Source organism: Pseudophryne corroboree (assembly GCF_028390025.1).
Source record: "Pseudophryne corroboree isolate aPseCor3 chromosome 3 unlocalized genomic scaffold, aPseCor3.hap2 SUPER_3_unloc_24, whole genome shotgun sequence".
In the NCBI taxonomy this organism is placed as follows: domain Eukaryota; kingdom Metazoa; phylum Chordata; class Amphibia; order Anura; family Myobatrachidae; genus Pseudophryne; species Pseudophryne corroboree.
In genome coordinates this window covers 50,217-70,944 of record NW_026967513.1, presented here as the reverse complement: position 1 = coordinate 70,944, position 20,728 = coordinate 50,217, and the positions used below count along the sequence as shown (strand labels likewise).

Genomic DNA, 20,728 nt, shown 5'->3' with positions numbered 1-20,728 from the left:
CAACGCCTTGTCCACCGTAGAGGAGGATTCCCATCGTATACTGGCCCTAGCAGGGAAAGGATACGCCATGAGAATTCTTTTGGGAAACTGCAGTTTCTTGTCTGGAGATTCCCGCTCTTTTTCACACAATTCATTTGGTTCATGAGAGGGGGGAAATGTTATCTCAGCTTTCTTCCCCTTAAACATGTGTACCCTTGTGTCAGGGACAGATGAGTCATCATATATATGCAAATCATCTTTTATTACAATAATCATATATTGAATACTTTTCTGTCATTTTGGCTGTAACTTTGCATTATCATAGTCGACACTGGAATCAAACTCCATGTCGGTATCAGTGTCTATTATTTTGGATAGTGATCATTGAGAGACTCTGAAGGTCTCTGCGACATAGGGACAGACATGGGTAGATTTCCTGTCTGTTCTCTAATCTTTTGTGCAATAAATTTACCTCAGCACTTAATTCCACATATCCAGTCAGGTGTCGGCGTTGTCGACAGAGACACCACACACACACACACACACACACATTTGCTCCATATCCTCCTTAGGAGAGCCTTTTACCTCAGACATGTCGACACACATGTACCGACACACCACACACTCAGGGAATGCCCTTTTTGAAGACAATTCCCCCACAAGGCCCTTTGGAGAGACAGAGAGAGAGAGTATGCCAGCACACACCCAGCGCTAATGACCCAGGGAAAAACACACAATATGTTTACCCAGTAGCGCTGTAATACTATTACTTGCTGCCAATTATGTGCCCCCCCCTCTCTCTGAAACCCCCTTTCACCGTGGATAAGCAGAGGAGAGTCCGGGGAGCTTCCTCTCAGCAGTGCTGTGGAGAAAATGGCGCTGGTGAGTGCTGAGGGAGAAGCCCCGCCCACTCGGCGGCGGGCTTCTGTCCCGCTTAAATATAATAAAAACCGTCGGGGGCTCTTTATATATACAGTGCCTAGCTGTATATATATCTCTTTTGCCAGAAATTAGGTTTATATTGCTGCCCCGGGTGCCCCCCCCCGCGCCCTTACAGTGACTGCTCTGTGTGAGGTGTATGGGAGCAATGGCGCACAGCTGCAGTGCTGTGCGTTACCTCAGTGAAGATCATGAAGTCTTCTGCCGCCTCTGAAGTCTTCTTTTCTTCTCATACTCACCCGGCTTCTGTCTTCCGGCTCTGTGAGGAGGACGGCGGCGCGGCTCTGGGACGAACTCCAGGGTGAGACCTGTGTTCTGACTCCCTCTGGAGCTAATGGTGTCCAGTAGCCTAAGAAGCAGAGCCTTGAAACTCACAGAAGTAGGGCTGCTTCTCTCCCCTCAGTCCCTCGATGCAGGGAGACTGTTGCCAGCAGTGCTCCCTGAAAATAAAAAACCTAACTAAAATAGTTTCTGACAGGAAACTCAGGAGAGCTCTCTGTAATGCACCCAGCTCCTCTGGGCACAGTATCAAACTGAGGTCTGGAGGAGGGGCAGAGAGGGAGGAGCCAGTGCACACCAAATCTAAAGTCTTTCTTAAAGTGCCCATGTCTCCTGCGGAGCCTGTCTATCCCCATGGTCCTCACGGGGTACCCAGCATCCTCTAGGACGTAAGAGAAAAGTAGATAGAAATTTAGTGCTCTATAACCCTTACTCCAGTAGAGTGGGATACAGGGAGACTCACCCCACTTCCAGGATCGATCAATACGTTCACGAACGCTGAGTGGATCCAGACGCTACTAGTGTACACTACCGCTCCGGTAACTTTTTAGTGGACACAGACTCTCAGTGAACATTAGTGCATGCAGACGCACCCGTCTGCGACCCGATCTCCTAGCGGTAAACTTAGTGTATACAGACGCAGCGGCTTATGCTTGTGACAGAGTCCCCTCGTGGTAGCGTCAGACGGAAGTGAGGCAATCAGTTTATGGCGGGAGACACACGGAAACTGGTCCAGAACTGGGGGAGGGGCGACCAGGAGAGAGTCTGACTCCCCACTGCTGACATCAACCCTAGGGATCGCCACTTCAAACTAATCCTAGTGCCTTATGATTTCTAAGGCCTAGCGCTGGAGCACCCGTGGTGGCGGCGTGCTAGCTACTGTTTGGTAGTCTCCCCCCAAACAGTGCGGCTGTGTCCGTATTCCCCTTCTAAGCGGAACAGACGCCTTACCTTCTCCACATGTTCCGGCCACAGCCTGGTAACGTCTGCTGGACCTGCTAGTATATCCAACACAGACGCCCGTCGAGACAGCACTTATACCATGGGTAAGCGTTGTTGTGTCCCGTCAGATAGTTGTTGGAGCGACTCTTTCCAATATGCGTGTAAGACGCTGTTAGGAAAGATCACTCAAAAAACTATGTAGTAAGACTATAAAAATAAAATGAAAAAAAGCTTAGGGCTGCCAAACACAGCACCCTGTGACCGTGGTCCGGACTCCTTCCGCACCAAACAAAAAACTGATTTGACCGAGTCGGTGGGCGGGGATATATGGATGTGGAACCAGCCGGAGAAAATAGTAATGCAAGACACATTTATGTATGTAGTAAGGCTACTGGGAGACCTTAGATTGAGCAATATTGGATCAGGCCATTACATTCCCTAAAGTCATAACCTCAGAACTGCACAGAGCAGGAACTATTATTCACAAGTAATTAGGAATGTGTTCATCATGAACAAGTCCACAATTACTGTCTGAAGGTTACACAATTATTTCAAGTCTACACAACTGATATTTGAGAATAAAGCCTTTAACAGAAAACTCCCCTGAAGAAGTCACTATTGACGAAACGCGTTGGAAGACACGCAATTTGGATTTAGAGTGAATTGGAGTGGATAAGAACAAGCACGCCCATGCAAGGGTGACAACAAGTGCAAAACGCTTGTCTTATGATTATACAGATATGTACTTGTGATAAGCTTTTACTCTGTTTTACTTGAAGTTCTAGATTCAAATTTCATTTTGTTTCTGAATCTTATATGAATTGTATTTGGTGAGCTCAGGTCTACTGTATAGCAGAAAATATTTCATACCTGCATCATCTAACAAAATGCATATAAATTAGGCACTCCACAAAAAACAATACTAATTATATACATACATATATACACATTTACATATAATCACTAATAATAAATTTCTGCTTGTTACTTTTAATAACATTATCGTGTTGTGTGTAATAACTCTCTACATGTGATATTTGTCATGGACAGCCTTGTGTTATAAACAACCAACTGAGAACAGGGCTGATGGCGGAGGAGGGTGTAGGATAAGAGATTGCTGTAGTGACTGAGCAATGAGAATATGTGACTTCTGTAGTAAGTGTTTATTACTCACCTGTGCTGATATCTGTAGGGATCTCCTCCTCCTTACACTGCTGATCACCCCTCACATACGTCTCTTCTTCTCCCTCTATATCTTCTGCCTTTATATCAGTCACATACGTCTCTTCTTCTCCCTCTATATCTTCTGCCTTTATATCAGTCACATACGTCTCTTCTTCTCCCTCTATATCTTCTGCCTTCATATCAGTCACATACGTCTCTTCTTCTCCCTCTATATCTTCTGCCTTCATATCAGTCACATACTTCTCTTCTTCTCCCTCTATATCTTCTGCCTTTATATCAGTCACATATGTCTCTTCTTCTCCCTCTATATCTTCTGCCTTTATATCAGTCACATACGTCTCTTCTTCTCCCTCTATATCTTCTGCCTTTATATCAGTCACATACGTCTCTTCTTCTCCCTCTATATCTTCTGCCTTCATATCAGTCACATGCGTCTCTTCTTCTCCCTCTATATCTTCTGCCTTTATATCCATCACATACGTCTCTTCTTCTCCCTCTATATCTTCTGCCTTTATATCCATCACATACGTCTCTTCTTCTTCCTCTATATCTTCTGCCTTAATATCAGACAGACGTTCTACCTAAATAACCAGAAAAAAAAAGGATTTATGGTAAGAACTTACCGTTGTTAAATCTCTTTCTGCGCGGTACACTGGGCTCCACAAGGATAAATTCGGGTGTAGAGTAGGATCTTGATCCGGGGCACCAACAGGCTCAAAGCTTTTGACTGTTCCCAAGATGCACTGCGCTGCCTCCTCTATAACCCCGCCTCCGTGCACAGGAGCTCAGTTTTGTTAACCAGCCCAATGTAGTAGCAGGTATCAGAGATGACAATCGCTCGTAGCCAAGTACACCGCAAACTCACCACAGGAAAGGGTGTCAGCGTCTATGCCAATACCAACCCAAAGAAGCGAAGTGTGTCAGGGTGGGCGCCTTGTGGAGCCCAGTGTACCTCGCAGAAACAGATTTAACAACGGTAAGTTCTTACCATAAATCTTGTTTTCTGCTGCGGGGTACACTGGGCTCCACAAGGATTAACATCGGGGATGTCCTAAAGCAGTTCCTTATGGGAGGGGAAGCACTGTAGCGGGCACAACAACCCGGTGTCCAAAGGAAGCATCCTGGGAAGCAGCGGTATCGAAGGCATAGAACCTTATAAACGTGTTCCAGCGGACCACATTGCCGCCTTGCACAACTGTTCAAGGGTTGCACCATGGTGGGCCGCCCAAGAAGGTCCAACCGACCGAGTAGAATGGGCTTTAATGGTAGCAGGAACCGGACGACCAGCCTGTACATAACCATGTACAATCACCATTCTAATCCACCTGGCCAAAGTCTGCTTGGAAGCAGGCCTGCCACGTTTGTGAAAACCAAACAACACAAAAAGAGAATCAGATTTCCTAAAAGAGGCAGTTCTCTTCACATAGATACGGAGAGCCCGTACCACATCCAAAGACCGCTCTTTGGAAGACAACTCAGGAGAATTAAAAGCCGGAACCACAATCTCCTGGTTAAGGTGGAAGGAAGACACCACCATAGGCAAATAACCCGGCCGCATTCTAAGAACCGCCCGGTCACGGTGAAAAATGAAATAGGGAGACTTACAGGATAAGGCACCCAAGTCCAATACCCTTCTATCTGAAACAATCGCCAGCAAGAAGAGGACCTTAAGGGACAGCCACTTAAGGTCAGCAGAGGCAGGAGGCTCAAACGGAGACTCTTGCAAGGCCTCCAAAACCACCGACAAGTCCCAAGGGGCCACAGGTGGCACATATGGAGGCTGAATCCGCAGCACACCCTGAGTGAATGTATGGACATCAGGTAGGGTAGCTATCTTTCTCTGACACCAAACCAACAAAGCAGAGATGTGAACCTTGAGGGATGGCAGAGATGTGAACCTTGAGGGAGGCCAGACGCAGGCCTAAGTCCAGGCCCTGTTGTAGAAAGGCCAATAGTTTGGCCGTACTCAACTTGAAAACGTCATGATTATGAGACGCACACCATGTGAAATAAGCATTCCAGACTCTATGGTAGATCCGAGCAGAAGCCGGCTTACGGGCCTTCAACACAGTTTGAATGACCACCTCAGAGAAACCCTTGGCCCTCAGGACGGAAGCTTCAAGAGCCACGCCGTCAAAGCCAGAAGGGCCAAATCCTGGTAAACACAAAGGCCCTGAACGAGGAGGTCTGGTCATTGTGGAAGTAGAAGGGGATGATCCCACGAGAGACCCAGTAGATCGGAGAACCAGTGCCATCTGGCCACGCTAGAGCAACCAGAAGTAGGTTTCCGCCTTCTTGCTTGAACTTCCGTATTACTCTGGGCAGGAGTGACACCGGAGGGAACACATACGGTATCTGAAAGCTCCATGGAATTGCCAGAACGTCCACGAACGCAGCTTGAGTATCCGTTGTCCTTGCTCCGAAGACTGGACCCTTGTGATTGTGTCGAGATGCCATCAGGTCCACATCTGGAAGGCCCCACTTGTCCACGAGGAGTTGAAACACTTCTGGATGGAGGCTCCACTCTCTGGCATCTACGTCCTGATGAATGAGAAAGTCCGCTTCCCAGTTTAGGACCCCCGGAATGAACACTGCTGATATGGCTGGCAGATGACGTTCCACCCACTGAAGAATCTGTGATACTTCCCTCAATGCCATGCGGCTTTGAGTGCCGCCCTGATTGCTGTACGCCACCATAGTGGCATTGTCCGATTCTACTTGAACAGGTCTGTTCTGTATGAGATGCTGGGCCATTGTCAACGCATTGAACGCTGCCCGCAGTTCCAGAATATTTATCGGGAGTAGAGACTCCTCCTTGGTCCACCGACCCTGAAGAGAGTGCTGTTCCAACACTACTCCCCAACCTCTTAGACTGGCATCCGTCGTCAGCAGGACCCAGTTGGATATCCAGAAGGGACGGCCCCTGCACAACCGTTGGTCCTGGCGCCACCAGCATAGTGACAGGCGGACCCCCAGAGACAAGGAGATCATGTGAAACCTGATACGGTGAGGCAGGCCGTCCCACTTGGACAGAATCAAATTCTGCAGAGGGCGAGAATGGAATTGAGCATACTCCACCATGTCGAAAGCCGACACCATGAGACCTAGCACTTGCATTGCCGAATGAATCAACACTTGCGGACGAGATAGGAAGCATTGAATCCTGTCCTGAAGTTTCAGGACTTTCTCCTTAGACAGGAACAACTGCTGGTTGTGAGTGTCCAATAACGCTCCCAGGTGTACCATGCTCCGAGCAGGAACCAGGGAGGATTTCTTCCAGTTGATCAGCCACCCATGGGCTTTCATGCACTGGACCGTCAGATCGAGATGACACAAGAGAAGATCTGGGGAATTCGCCAGGATCAACAATTCATCCAGATACAGTAGGATCCTGACCCCTTGACGGCGGAGTGAAGCAGTCATGACCGCCATATCTTTGGTGAAAACTCGGAGAGCCGTTGTCAAACCAAAGGGTAACGCCCGAAATTGGTAACGTAGGTTGCACACCGCAAACCTCAGGTACTGCTGATGAGATACCGCAATAGGAATATGCAGGAAGGCATCCTGTATGTCCAGGGAGACCATAAAGCCCCCAGGCTCCAAGGCCAGAACAACAGAGCGCAGAGTTTCCATACGAAACTTGGGAGACCGCACATGCTTGTTCAAGGACTTCAGATTGAGAATGGGCCGTGAGGAACGTCCGGTTTCGGGGACTAGGAACAGCAATGAATAGTACCCGTTGCCTCTTTTATCTAGAGGCACCTGTACCACCACCCCGGTGGACAGGAGGGAGTGCACCACCAAATGCAAAGTGTTTGCTTTTGCCGAATCCAGAGGCACATCTGTCAAACAAAATCGATGAGGGGGACGATTCTTGAAGGGTATGGCGTAACCTCGAGCGACGACTTCCCTTACCCAGTTATCCGAAGTGGTCTGCAACCATTCCTGGGCAAAACCTGGAAGTCGGCCCCCCACCTTGGGATCCCCCAGTGGGAGGCATGCCCCGTTATGTGGCAGGCTTGTCAGTTTTGGAAGCAGGCTGATGGGCGGCCCAGGCACGATTCGGTCTGGGCTTGGCAGGTCTGGAAGCACGAGCTTGCTTTGGGCACGCCTGACCTTTTGCTTTTCCTGGAGGACGAAAGGGCAGAGGGAAAGTACTTTTAGCCTTCTGTGCGGAAGGAGCCGTACTAGGTAGGCAAGCAGTTTTAGCAGTAGCCAGATCAGCCACAATCTTATTGAGGTCTTCTCCGGAGAGAATGTCTCCCTTGAAAGGAAGCACCTGCAGGGTTTTCTTGGAAACCACATCCACCGAACAGAATCTCAACCAAAGGATACGTCTGGCCAAGACAGACGTAATAGCAGCCTTGGTCTCGAGCACCCCGGCATCGGAGGCTGCCTCCTTAAGGTACAGAGAAGCCGTGGTAATATACGAGAGACATTGTCGAACATGCTCAGACGCATTGGAATGGCAGATCTGCCTCAAACTCCTGAGCCCACGCCTCAACAGCTTCAGCAGCCCAAGTTGCTGCAATGGTTGGCCTATGCACAGCCCCTGCTAGGGTATAAATTGCTTTTAAACAACCCTCCACACGTCTATCCGTCGGTTCCTTCAGGGAGGTGACGGTAGTTACTTGTAGAGCAGAGGAAACAACCATTTCCTCCATTACGTCTGCGGCCTCACTACCACGCAGTGTGGGAGAAGCCCCAGCGTCGTTGCCACGTGTAGCAGACATAAGAGCGTGCACAATATCGGGCAACCTGGTACAAGGTGTAGCAGCAATATACCCAGCAAGAACACCCGGTGATGTGACTATGACAGCACAAACCGGGAGTTCAAGAGATATAAATCAATATGGTGACTATAAATCACAAGGAAAAATACACAGCAAGTATATCTTGTGATACAATCCTATATTATACAGAAAGAAATCTGATACACTTAGTCCCTCAGGTACAGCAATATAGGAATAGCCCGCTGAGTGAAATACCCTTTACTAGATCGCTGGATCGCGGTAAAGTGCGGCCAGGGAGACCCCTTAACTCCCCCGTACCTGCGGCCCCACGATCCGGGAGGACGGCGGCGTGTGTGTGACTGATGTTGTGAAAGAACCGGAGCCTCCGTTGCAGTGACCCGGCAACCAGGGCGCGGGAGTACCTCTCCAGTCATCACCAAGACACGTCCCACAGTGTTACTGTATAATGCCTCATTCCCGGCAGTCACCTCTCCAGTCATCACCCAGACACATCCCTTGGTATTACTGTACAATGTTCCATTTCCAGCAGTCACCTCTCCAGTCAGCAGTAGAATGATCTTGTTGGTGAGTTCCTGGATCTTCTGGTCACTGTGTCTCTCATGTATCAGTGAGTGAGGTGGAGGCACCATGATGGTGCTCTGGGACCTGCTCAGTCTCCTGACACATGAGCATGGCTGCTGGGTGTCACACGCTCACCAGATGTCTTCTTCACACCTCTGTGAAATGGGGGAGACATAAATATCACTGTAAATATCCCCTCACCTCCACAGTCATGTCCCTGTACTATTACCATAGATAATAAGAATTTACTCACCGGTAATTCTATTTCTCGTAGTCCGTAGTGGATGCTGGGAACTCCGTAAGGACCATGGGGAATAGCGGCTCCGCAGGAGACTGGGCACAAAAGTAAAGCTTTAGGACTACCTGGTGTGCACTGGCTCCTCCCCCTATGACCCTCCTCCAAGCCTCAGTTAGGATACTGTGCCCGGACGAGCGTACACAATAAGGAAGGATTTATGAATCCCGGGTAAGACTCATACCAGCCACACCAATCACACCGTACAACTTGTGATCTGAACCCAGTTAACAGTATGATAACAGAGGAGCCTCTCGAAGGATGGCTCACAACAACAATAACCCAATTAGTTAACAATAACTATGTACAAGTATTGCAGATAATCCGCACTTGGGATGGGCGCCCAGCATCCACTACGGACTACGAGAAATAGAATTACCGGTGAGTAAATTCTTATTTTCTCTAACGTCCTAGTGGATGCTGGGAACTCCGTAAGGACCATGGGGATTATACCAAAGCTCCCAAACGGGCGGGAGAGTGCGGATGACTCTGCAGCACCGAATGAGAGAACTCCCGGTCCTCCTCAGCCAGGGTATCAAATTTGTAGAATTTAGCAAACGTGTTTGCCCCTGACCAAGTAGCAGCTCGGCAAAGTTGTAAAGCCGAGACCCCTCGGGCAGCTGCCCAAGATGAGCCCCCTTCCTTGTGGAGTGGGCTTTTACAGATTTTGGCTGTGGCAGGCCTGCCACAGAATGTGCAAGCTGAATTGTATTACAAATCCAGCGAGCAATAGTCTGCTTATAAGCAGGAGCACCCAGCTTGTTGGGTGCATACAGGATAAATAGCGAGTCAGATTTTCTGACTCCAGCCGTCCTGGAAACATAAATTTTCAGGGCCCTGACTACGTCCAACAACTTGGAGTCCTCCAAGTCACTAGTAGCCGCAGGTACCACAATAGGTTGGTTCAGATGAAACGCTGAAACCACCTTAGGGAGAAAATGAGGACAAGTCCTCAATTCCGCCCTGTCTGAATGGAAGATCAGATAAGGGCTTTTACAGGATAAAGCTGCCAATTCTGACCCGCGCCTGACCGAGGCCAGGGCCAACAGCATGACCACTTTCCATGTGAGACATTTTAACTCCACAGATTCAAGTGGTTCAAACCAATGTGACTTTAGGAACCCCAAAACTACATTGAGATCCCAAAGTGCCACTGGAGGCACAAAAGGAGGTTGTATATGCAGTACCCCTTTTACAAACGTCTGAACTTCAGAAACTGAAGCTAGTTCTTTCTGGAAGAAAATCGACAGGGCCGAAATTTGAACCTTAATGGACCCCAATTTTAGGCCCATAGACACTCCTGTTTGCAGTAAATGCAGGAATCGACCTAGTTGAAATTCCTCCCTCGGGGCCTTACTGGCCTCGCACCCCGCAACATATTTTCACCACATGCGGTGATAATGCTTTGCGGTTACATCCTTCCTGGCTTTGATCAGGGTAGGGATGACTTCTTCTGGAATGCCCCTTTTCCTTCAGGATCCGGCGTTCAACTGCCCTGCCGTCAAACGCAGCCGCGGTAAGTCTTGTAATAGACAGGGTCCTTGCTGGATCAGGTCCCTTCTTAGAGGTAGAGGTCATGGGTCCTCCGTGAGCATCTCTTGAAGTTCCGAGTACCAAGTCCTTCTTGGTCAATCCGGAGCCACGAGTATAATTCTTACTCCCCTCCGTCTTATAATTCTCAGTACTTTTGATCTGAGAGGAAAAAAGAGGGAACACATACACTGACTGGTACACCCACGGTGTTACCAGAGCGTCCACAATTATCGCCTGAGGGTCCCTTGACCTGGCGCAATAACTGTCCAAATTTTTTTTGTTTAGGCGGGACGCCATCATGTCCACCTTTGGTTTCTCCAACGGTTTACAATCATGTGGAAGACTTCTGGGTGAGGTCCCCACTTTCCCGGGTGGAGGTCGTGCCTGCTGAGGAAGTCTGCTTCCCAGTTGTCCACTCCCGGAATGAATACTGCTGACAATGCTATCACATGATTTTCCGCCCAGCGAAAAATCCTTGCAGCTTCTGCCATTGCTCTCCTGCTTCTTGTGCCGCCCTGTCTGTTTACGTGGGCGACTGCCGTGACGTTGTCCGACTGGATCAGCACCGGCTGACCTTGAAGCAGAGGTCTTGTTTGGCTTAGGGCATTGTAAATGGCCCTTAGCTCCAGGATATTTAAGTGAAGTGATGTCTCCAGGCTTGACCATAAGCCCTGGAAATTTCTTCCCTGTGTGACTGCTCCCCAGCCTCGCAGGCTGGCATCCGTGGTCACCAGGACCCAGTCCTGAATGCCGAATCTGCGGCCCTCTAGAAGATGAGCACTCTGCAACCACCACAGGAGAGACACCCTTGTCCTTGGTGACAGGGTTATCCGCTGATGCATCTGAAGATGCGATCCGGACCATTTGTCCAGCAGGTCCCACTGGAAAGTTCTTGCGTGGAATCTGCCGAATGGAATTGCTTCGTAGGAAGCCACCATTTTTCCCAGGACCCTTGTGCACTGATGCACTGACACTTGGCCTGGTTTTAGGAGGTTTCTGACTAGTTCGGATAACCCCCTGGCTTTCTCCTCCGGGAGAAACACCTTTTTCTGGACTGTGTCCAGGATCATCCCTAGGAATAGAAGACGTGTCGTCGGGATCAGCTGCGATTTTGGAATACTGAGAATCCAACCATGCTGCTGCAACACTACCTGAGATAGTGCTACCCCGACTTCCAACTGTTCCCTGGATCTTGCCCTTATCAGGAGATCGTCCAAGTAAGGGATAACTAAAAACTCCCTTCCTTTCGAAGGAGTATCATCATTTCGGCCATTACCTTGGTAAAGACCGGGGGGGCCGTGGACAATCCAAACGGCAGCGTCTGAAACTGATAGTGACAGTTCTGTACCACAAACCTGAGGTACCCTTGGTGAAAAGGGTAAATTGGGACATGGAGGTAAGCCTCCTTGATGTCCAGAGACACCATATAATTCCCTTCTTCCAGGTTCGCAATCACCGCTCTGAGTGACTCCATCTTGAATTTGAACCTTTGTATGTAAGTGTTCAAGGATTTCAGATTTAAAATAGGTCTCACCGAGCCGTCCGGCTTCGGTACCACAAACAGCGTGGAATAATACCCCTCTCCTTGTTGTAGGAGGGGTACCTTGATTATCACCTGCTGGGTGAAGGATCCAGGGGTCCACCTGTGAGTGAGCCCACTGCACGCTGAAATTTTTGAGACGGGCCCCCACCGTGCCTGAATCCGCTTGTAAAGTCCCAGCGTCATGCTGAGGACTTGGCAGAAACGGGAGAGGCTTCTGTTCCTGGGAACTGGCTGTTTGCTGCAGCCGTTTTCCTCACCCTCTGCCACGGGGCAGAAATGAGGAGCCTTTTGCCCGCTTGCCCTTATGGGGCCGAAAGGACTGCGCCTGATAATACAGCGTTTTCTTATGTTGAGAGGCTACCTGGGGTAAAAATGTGGATTTCCCAGCCATTGCCGTGGCCACCAGGTCTGTTAGACCTACCCCAAATAACTCCTCCCTTTTATAAGGCAATGCTTCCATATGCCTTTTGGAATCAGCATCACCTGACCACTGCCTCGTCCATAATCTTCTGGCAGAAATGGACAGCGCACTTACTCTTGATGCCAGTCGGCAAATATCCCTCTGTGCATCACGCATATATAGAAATGCATCTTTTAAATGCTCTATAGTCAGTAATATACTGTCCCTATCTAGGGTATCGATATTGTCAGTCAGGGAATCCGACCAAGCCACCCCAGCACTGCACATCCAGGCTGAGGAGATTGCTGGTCGCAGTATAACACCTGTGTGAGTGTATATACATTTTAGGATATTTTCTGCTCTTTTAAGGACGGCCGTATCCGGGGACGGTAGTGCCACCTGTTTAGACAAGCGTGTGAGCGCTTTTATCCACCCTAGGGGGTGTTTCCCAACGTGCCCTATCCTCTGGCGGGAAGGGATATGATGCTAATAACTTTTTAGGAATTAACAGTTTTTATCGGGGGAAACCCACGCATCATCACACACTTCATTTAATTCCTCAGATGCAAGGAAAACTACAGGCAGCTTTTTCTCACCCAACCTAATACCCTTTTTAGTGGTAGTGGTATTATCAGAAATATGTAAAACATTTTCCATAGCCTCAATCATGTAACGTGTGGCCCTACTGGAAGTCACATTCATCTCTTAATCGTCGACACTGGAGTCAGTATCCGTGTCGGCGTCTGTATCTGCCATCTGAGGTAACGGGCGTTTTAGAGCCCCTGATGGCTTTTGAGACGCCTGGACAGGCACAGGCTGAGTAGCCGGCTGTCTCATGTCATAAATCTTTTGTAAAGAGCTGACACTGTCACGTAATTCCTTCCATAAGCTCAGCCACTCAGGTGTCGACTCCCTAGGGGGTGACATCTCCATTACAGGCAATTGCTCCGCCTCCACACCATTTTCCTCCTCATACATGTCGACACAACGTACCGACACACAGCACACACACAGGGAATGCTCTGATAGAGGACAGGACCCCACTAGCCCTTTGGGGAGACAGAGGGAGAGTATGCCAGCACACACCAGAGCGCTATATATATACAGGGATAACCTTATGGAAGTGTTTTTCCCCTTATAGCTGCTGTTTTATTAATACTGCGCCTAATTAGTGCCCCCCTCTCTTTTTTAACCCTTTTCTGTAGTGTAGTAACTGCAGGGGAGAGCCAGGGAGCTTCCCTCCAACGGAGCTGTGAGGGAAAATGGCGCCAGTGTGCTGAGGAGATAGGCTCCGCCCCCTTCTCGGCGGCCTTTTCTCCCGTTTTTCTGTGGAATCTGGCAGGGGTTAAAATTCATCCATATAGCCAAGGTGATTTTATTGCTGCTCAGGGCGCCCCCCCCTAGTGCCCTGCACCCTCAGTGACTGAAGTGTGAAGTGTGCTGAGGAGCAATGGCGCACAGCTGCAGTGCTGTGCGCTACCTTGGTGAAGACAGGATGTCTTCTGCCGCCGATTTTCCGGACCTCTTCTTGCTTCTGGCTCTGTAAGGGGGCCGGCGGCGCGGCTCTGGGACCGGACTCCGAGGCTGGGCCTGTGTTCGGTCCTTCTGGAGCTAATGGTGTCCAGTAGCCAAGAAGCCCAATCCACTCTGCACGCAGGTGAGTTCGCTTCTTCTCCCCTTAGTCCCCCGATGCAGTGAGCCTGTTGCCAGCAGGTCTCACTGAAAATAAAAAACCTAAAACTAAACTTTCACTAAGAAGCTCAGGAGAGCCCCTAGTGTGCACCCTTCTCGGCCGGGCACAAAAATCTAACTGAGGCTTGGAGGAGGGTCATAGGGGGAGGAGCCAGTGCACACCAGGTAGTCCTAAAGCTTTACTTTTGTGCCCAGTCTCCTGCGGAGCCGCTATTCCCCATGGTCCTTACGGAGTTCCCAGCATCCACTAGGACGTCAGAGAAAATAAGAATTTACTTACCGATAATTCTATTTCTCGTAGTCCGTAGTGGATGCTGGGGACTCCGTCAGGACCATGGGGAATAGCGGGCTCCGCAGGAGACAGGGCACATCTAAAAAGCTTTTTAGGTCACATGGTGTGTACTGGCTCCTCCCCCTATGACCCTCCTCCAAGCCTCAGTTAGGTACTGTGCCCGGACGAGCGTACACAATAAGGAAGGATCTTGAATCCCGGGTAAGACTCATACCAGCCACACCAATCACACCGTACAACTTGTGATCTGAACCCAGTTAACAGTATGATAAGAAAACGAAGTAGCCTCTGAAAAGATGGCTCACAACAATAGTAATAACCCGATTTTTGTAACAATAACTATGTACAAGCATTGCAGACAATCCGCACTTGGGATGGGCGCCCAGCATCCACTACGGACTACGAGAAATAGAATTATCGGTAAGTAAATTCTTATTTTCTCTAACGTCCTAGTGGATGCTGGGGACTCCGTCAGGACCATGGGGATTATACCAAAGCTCCCAAACGGGCGGGAGAGTGCGGATGACTCTGCAGCACCGAATGAGAGAACTCCAGGTCCTCCTTAGCCAGAGTATCAAATTTGTAAAATTTTACAAACGTGTTCTCCCCTGACCACGTAGCTGCTCGGCAAAGTTGTAATGCCGAGACTCCTCGGGCAGCCGCCCAGGATGAGCCCACCTTCCTTGTGGAATGGGCATCTACATATTTCGGCTGTGGCAGGCCTGCCACAGAATGTGCAAGCTGAATTGTACTACAAATCCAGCGTGCAATAGACTGCTTAGAAGCAGGAGCACCCAGCTTGTTGGGTGCATACAATATAAACAGCAAGTCAGACTTTCTGACTCCAGCCGTCCTAACTATATATATATATATATATATATATATATATATATATATATATATATATATTTTTAGGGCCCTGACAACGTCTAGTAATTTGGAGTCCTCCAAGTCCCTAGTAGCCGCAGGCACCACAATAGGTTGTTTCAGGTGAAAACGCTGACACCCCTTTAGGAAGAAACTGGAGACGAGTCCCAGTTCTGCCCTGTTCAAATAGAAAATTTTAATATGGGCTTTTGTAAGACAAAGCCGCCCATTCTGACAATCGCCTGGCCGAGGCCAGGGCTAACAACATGGTCACTTTCCATGTGAGATATTGGTCAACAGCATGGTCACTTTCCATGTGAGATATTTCAAATCCACAGATTTGAGCGGTTCAAACCAATATGATTTTAAGGAATCCCAACACTATGTTGAGATCTCACGGTGCCCCTAGAGGCACAAAAGAGCTGTATATGCAATACACCCTTTACAATCTGGACTTCAGGAACTGAAGTCAATTCTTTCTGGAAGAAAATCTACAGGGCCGAAATTTAAATCTTAATGAACCCCAATTTGAGGCTCAAAACACTCCTGTTTTCAGGAAGTGTAGAAATCGACCTAGTTGAATTTCCTTCGTGGAGCCTTCCTGGCCTCACCCACGCAACATATTTTCACCACATGTGGTGATGCCGTTGTGCTGTCACCTCCTTCCTGGCTTTGACCAGGGTAGGTATGACCTCTTATGGAATGCCTTTTCCCTTCAGGATCCGGCATTCAACCGCCATAACGTCACACGCAGCCGCGGTAAGTCTTGGAATATACATGGTACTTGCTGAAGCAAGTCCCTTCTTAGCTCCCCAGGCCCTTAGTCCTCTGTGAGCATCTCTTGAAGTTCCGGGTACCAAGTCCCTCTTGGCCAATCCGGAGCCACTAGTATAGTTCATACTCCTCTATGTCTTATAATTCTCAATACCTTGGTTATGAGAAACAGAGGAGGGAACACATACACTGACTGGTACACCCACGGTGTTACTAGAACATCCACAGCTATCGCCTGAAGGTCTCATGACCTGGCGGAATACCTGTCCCGTTTTTTGTTCGGGCGGGACGCCATCATGTCCACCTTTGGTCTTTGCCAACGGTCCACAATCATGCTGAAAAACTTCCCTATGAAGTTTCCACTCTCCCGGGTGGAGGTCATGCCTGCTGAGGAAGTCTGCTTCCCAGTCGTCCACTCCCGGAAAGAACACTGCTGACAGTGCTATCACATGATTTTCCCTAGCGAAAAATCCTTGCAGTTTTGTCACTGCCCTCCTGCTTCTTCTGCCGCCCTTTCTGTTTACGTGGGCGACTGCCGTGATGTTATCCCACTGGATCAATACCGGCTGACCTTGAAGCAGAGGTCTCGCTAAGTTTGGAGCATTATAAATTTGCTCTAAGCTTATTTATGCGGAGAGAATTCTCCAGACTTAATCACACTTCCCTGGAAATTTTTTCCCTGTGTGGCTGTTCCCCAGCCTCTCAGGCTGGTCTCCGTGGTCACCGGCATCCAATCCTGAATGCCGAATCTGCGGCCCTCTAGAAGATGAGCACTCTGTAATCACCACAGGAGAGACACCCTTGTCCTTGGATATAGGGTTATCCGCTGATGCATCTGAGGATGCGATCCGGACCATTTGTCCAGCAGATCCCACTGAAGATTTCTTGCGGGAAATCTGCCGAATGGAATTGCTTCGTAATAAGCCACCATTTTTACCAGGACTCTTGTGCAATGATGCACTGACACTTTTCCTGGTTTTAGGAGGATCCCGATTAGCTCGGATAACTCCCTGGCTTTCTCCACTGGGAGAAACACGTTTTTCTGAACTGTGTCCAGAATCATCCCTAGGAACAGTAGACGTGTCGTCGGAAAAAGCTGCGATTTTGGAATATTTAGAATCCACTCGTGCTGTCGTAGAACTACTTAAGATAGTGCTACTCCGACCTCCAACTGTTCTCTGGACCTTGCCCTTATCAGGAAAGCGTCCATGTTTCTTTTAAGAAAATTCATCATTCCGGCCATTACCTTGGTAAAGACCCGGGGCGCCGTGGACAATCCAAACGGCAGCGTCTGAACTGATAGTGACAGTTCTGTACCAGGAACCTGAAGTACCCTTGGTGAGAAGGGCAAATTTGGACCTGTAGGTAAGCGTCCCTGATATCCAGTGACACCATATCGTCCCCTTCTTCCTGGTTCGCTATCACTGCTCCGAGTGACTCCATCTTGATTTGAACGCTTGTATGTAAGTGTTCAAATATTTCAGATCTCACCGAGCCGGTTGGCTTCGGTACCACAATATAGTGTGGAATAATACCCCCTTCCTTGTTGTAAGAGGGGTACTTTGATTATCACCTGCTGGGAATACAGCCTGTGAATTGTGTGAGGGGGAGACGTCTCGAATTTCCAATGTACACCTGGGATACTACATGTAGGATCCCGGAGTTCCCTTGCGAGTGATGCTGAACTCTTGAGATGACCCCCTACCGCACCTGAGTCCGCTTGTACGGCCCCAGCGTTATGCTGCGGACTTGGCAGAAGCTGTGAAGGGCTTCTGTTCCTGGGAATGGGCTGCTTGCTGCAGTCTTTTTCCCTTTCCTCTACCCCTGGGCAGATATGACTGGCCTTTGCCCGCCTGCCCGTATGGGGACGAAAGGACTGAGACTGAAAAGACTGTGTCCTTTTCTGCCGATATGTGACTCGGGGTAACAAAAAGTGGATTTTTCAGCTGTTGCCATGGCCACCAGGTCCAATGGACCGCCCCTTTATACGGCAATACTTCCATATGCCGTCTGGAATCTGCCTCCCCTGACCACTGCCGTGTCTTCGTCTGGCAGATATGTACATCACATTTACTCTTGATGCCAGAATGCAAATATGCCTCTGCGCATCACGCATATATAGAAATGCATCCTTAAAATGCTCTATAGTCAATAAAATCTTGTCCCTGTCAAGGGTATCAAAATTTTCAGTCAGGAAATCCGACCAAGCCCCCTCAGCGCTGCACATCCAGGCTGAGGCGATTGCTGGTCGTAGTATAACACCAGTATGTGTGTATATACTTTTTAGGATATTTTCCAGCTTCCTATCAGCTGGCTCCTTGAGGGCGGCCGTATCTGGAAACGGTAACGCCATGTTTTTATAAGCGTGTGAGCGCCTTATCCACCCTAAGGTGTGTTTTCCAACTCGCCCTTACTTCTGGCGGGAAAGGGTATACCGCCCATAACTTTCTATCGGAGGAACCCCACGTATCATCACACACTTCATTTAATTTATCTGATTCAGGCAAAACTACAAGTAGTTTATTCCCACCCTACCAAATACCCTTATTTGTGGTACTTGTGGTATCAGAAATATGTAACACCTCCTTCATTGCCCTTAACATGTAACTTGTGGCCCTAAAAGAAAAATACGTTTGTTTCTTCACCGTCGACACTGGGGTCAGTGTCCGTGTCAGTGTCTGTCGACCGACTGAGGTAATTGGGCGTTTTTACAAGCCCCTGACGGTGTCTGAGACGCCTGGACCGATACTAATTTGTCCGCCGGCTGTCTCATGTCGTCAACCGGCTTGCAGCGTGTTGACATTATCACGTAATTCCATAAGTAAGCCATCCATTCCGGTGTCGACTCCCTAGAGAGTGACATCACCATTACAGGCAATTTGCTCCGTCTCCTCACCAACAATTTTCCTCATACATGTCGACACACACGTACCGACCTACAGCACACACACAGGGAATGCTCTGATAGAGGACAGGACCCACTAGCCCTTTGGGGAGACAGAGGGAGAGTTTGCCAGCACACACCAAAAGCGCTATAATGTATATAACAACCCTAGAAGGTGTTGTTTCTATATATGCGCTCTTAATATATAATTATATCGCCAATTTATGCCCCCCTTCTCTTTAACCCTGTTTCTGTAGTGCAGTGCAGGGGAGAGTGGGAGCCTTCCTCACCAGCGAAGCTGGGCAGGAAAATGGCGCTGAGTGCTGAGGAGAATAAGCTCCGCCCCCTTTTCGGCGGGCTTTTCCTCCCGTTTTTTTAAGAACTGGCCTGGGTTAAAATACATACATATAGCCTTAATGGCTATATGTGATGTATTTATTTGCCAAATAGGTATTTATATTGCTGCCCAGGGCGCCCCCAGCAGCGCCCTGCACCCTCCGTGACCATGTCAGTGAGCCGTGTGACAACAATGGCGCACAGCTGCAGTGCTGTGCGCTACCTCTCTGAAGACTGTGAAGTCTTCTGCCGCCTGTTTCCGGACCTCCGTTCCGCCGTCTTTCTTCAGCATCTGTAAGGGGGATCGGCGGCGCGGCTCCGGGACGAACCCCAGGCTGACCTGTGTTCCGACTCCCTCTGGAGCTCAGTGTCCAGTAGCCTAATAGGCCCTACTCACTCGGCGATTCGCCGCCGAGGTGCCCGACGGCCGATACGGCCGACGAGCAACCCGGCGGCGGGGGGGTAGTGACGGGGGGAGTGAAGTTTCTTCACTCCCCCCGTCACCCGGCTGCATTGAAGTGCAGGCTAATATGGACGAGATCGTCCATATTGGCCTGCATGCACAGCCGACGGGAGATCAGCGATGAACGAGCGCGGGGACGCGCATCGTTCATCGCTGTAGTCTCCACACTGAAAGATATGAACGAGTTCTCGTTCATTTATGAACGAGATCGTTCATATCTTTCAAATTATCGCTAGGTGTGTAGGGCCTATTAGACTTCAATCCTCCTGCACGCAGGTGAGTTGCAAGTCTCTCCCCTAAGTCCCTCGTTGCAGTGATCCTGTCGCCAGCAGGAATCACTGATTAGAAACCTAAAAAAAAACTTTACCAAACAGCTCCTTAAGAGAGCCATCCAGTTTGCACCCTTCTCGGACGGGCACAAAAACCTAACTGAGGCTTGGAGGAGGGTCATAGGGGGAGGAGCCAGTACACACCATGTGACCTAAAAAGCTTTTTAGATGTGCCCTGTCTCCTGCGGAGCCCGCTATTCCCCATGGTCCTGACGGAGTCCCCAGCATCCACTAGGACGTTAGAGAAATACCCTTTACTAGATCGCTGGATCGCGGTAAAGTGCGGCCAGAGAGACCCCTTACCTCCCCCGTACCTGCGGCCCCACGATCCGGGAGGACGGCGGTGTGTGTGTGACTGATGTTGTGAAAGAACCGGAGCCTCTGCTGCAGTGACCCGGCAACCAGGGCGCGGGAGTATACAGAGCCGCTGGGAGTGATGGAGCTGCAGTCAGGGACGTCTGTGAGACGTTACCGGCTGCAGCCCTGTTACTCTGCCAGAAGAATCTTCAGTCTTTTCCTTTACAATAAACCCATCAATAGCCTGCCTAATGCAGCACCCCTGTTATGTGCCTACCTACTGCAAGACACCAACCTACTGACTGAGCTGCTGTGCACAGAGGCGGGGCTATAGAGGAGGCGGGGCTATATAGGAGGCGGGGCTATAGAGGAGGCGGCACTGAG

The 20,728-nt window shown here is 49.4% G+C and overlaps 1 protein-coding gene across 1 annotated transcript in view; it reads right to left on the bottom strand.

Annotated features, from left to right (window-relative positions):
* The window catches only part of LOC134983793 (oocyte zinc finger protein XlCOF6-like), a 77,153-nt gene that overhangs the window by 55,929 nt on the left and 496 nt on the right, over positions 1–20,728 (bottom strand). Inside the window, exon 3 of the mRNA XM_063949426.1 lies at positions 3,314–3,905. Coding sequence (XP_063805496.1) covers positions 3,314–3,905 — 592 coding nt within the window. The remainder of the gene's footprint in view (positions 1–3,313; positions 3,906–20,728) is intronic.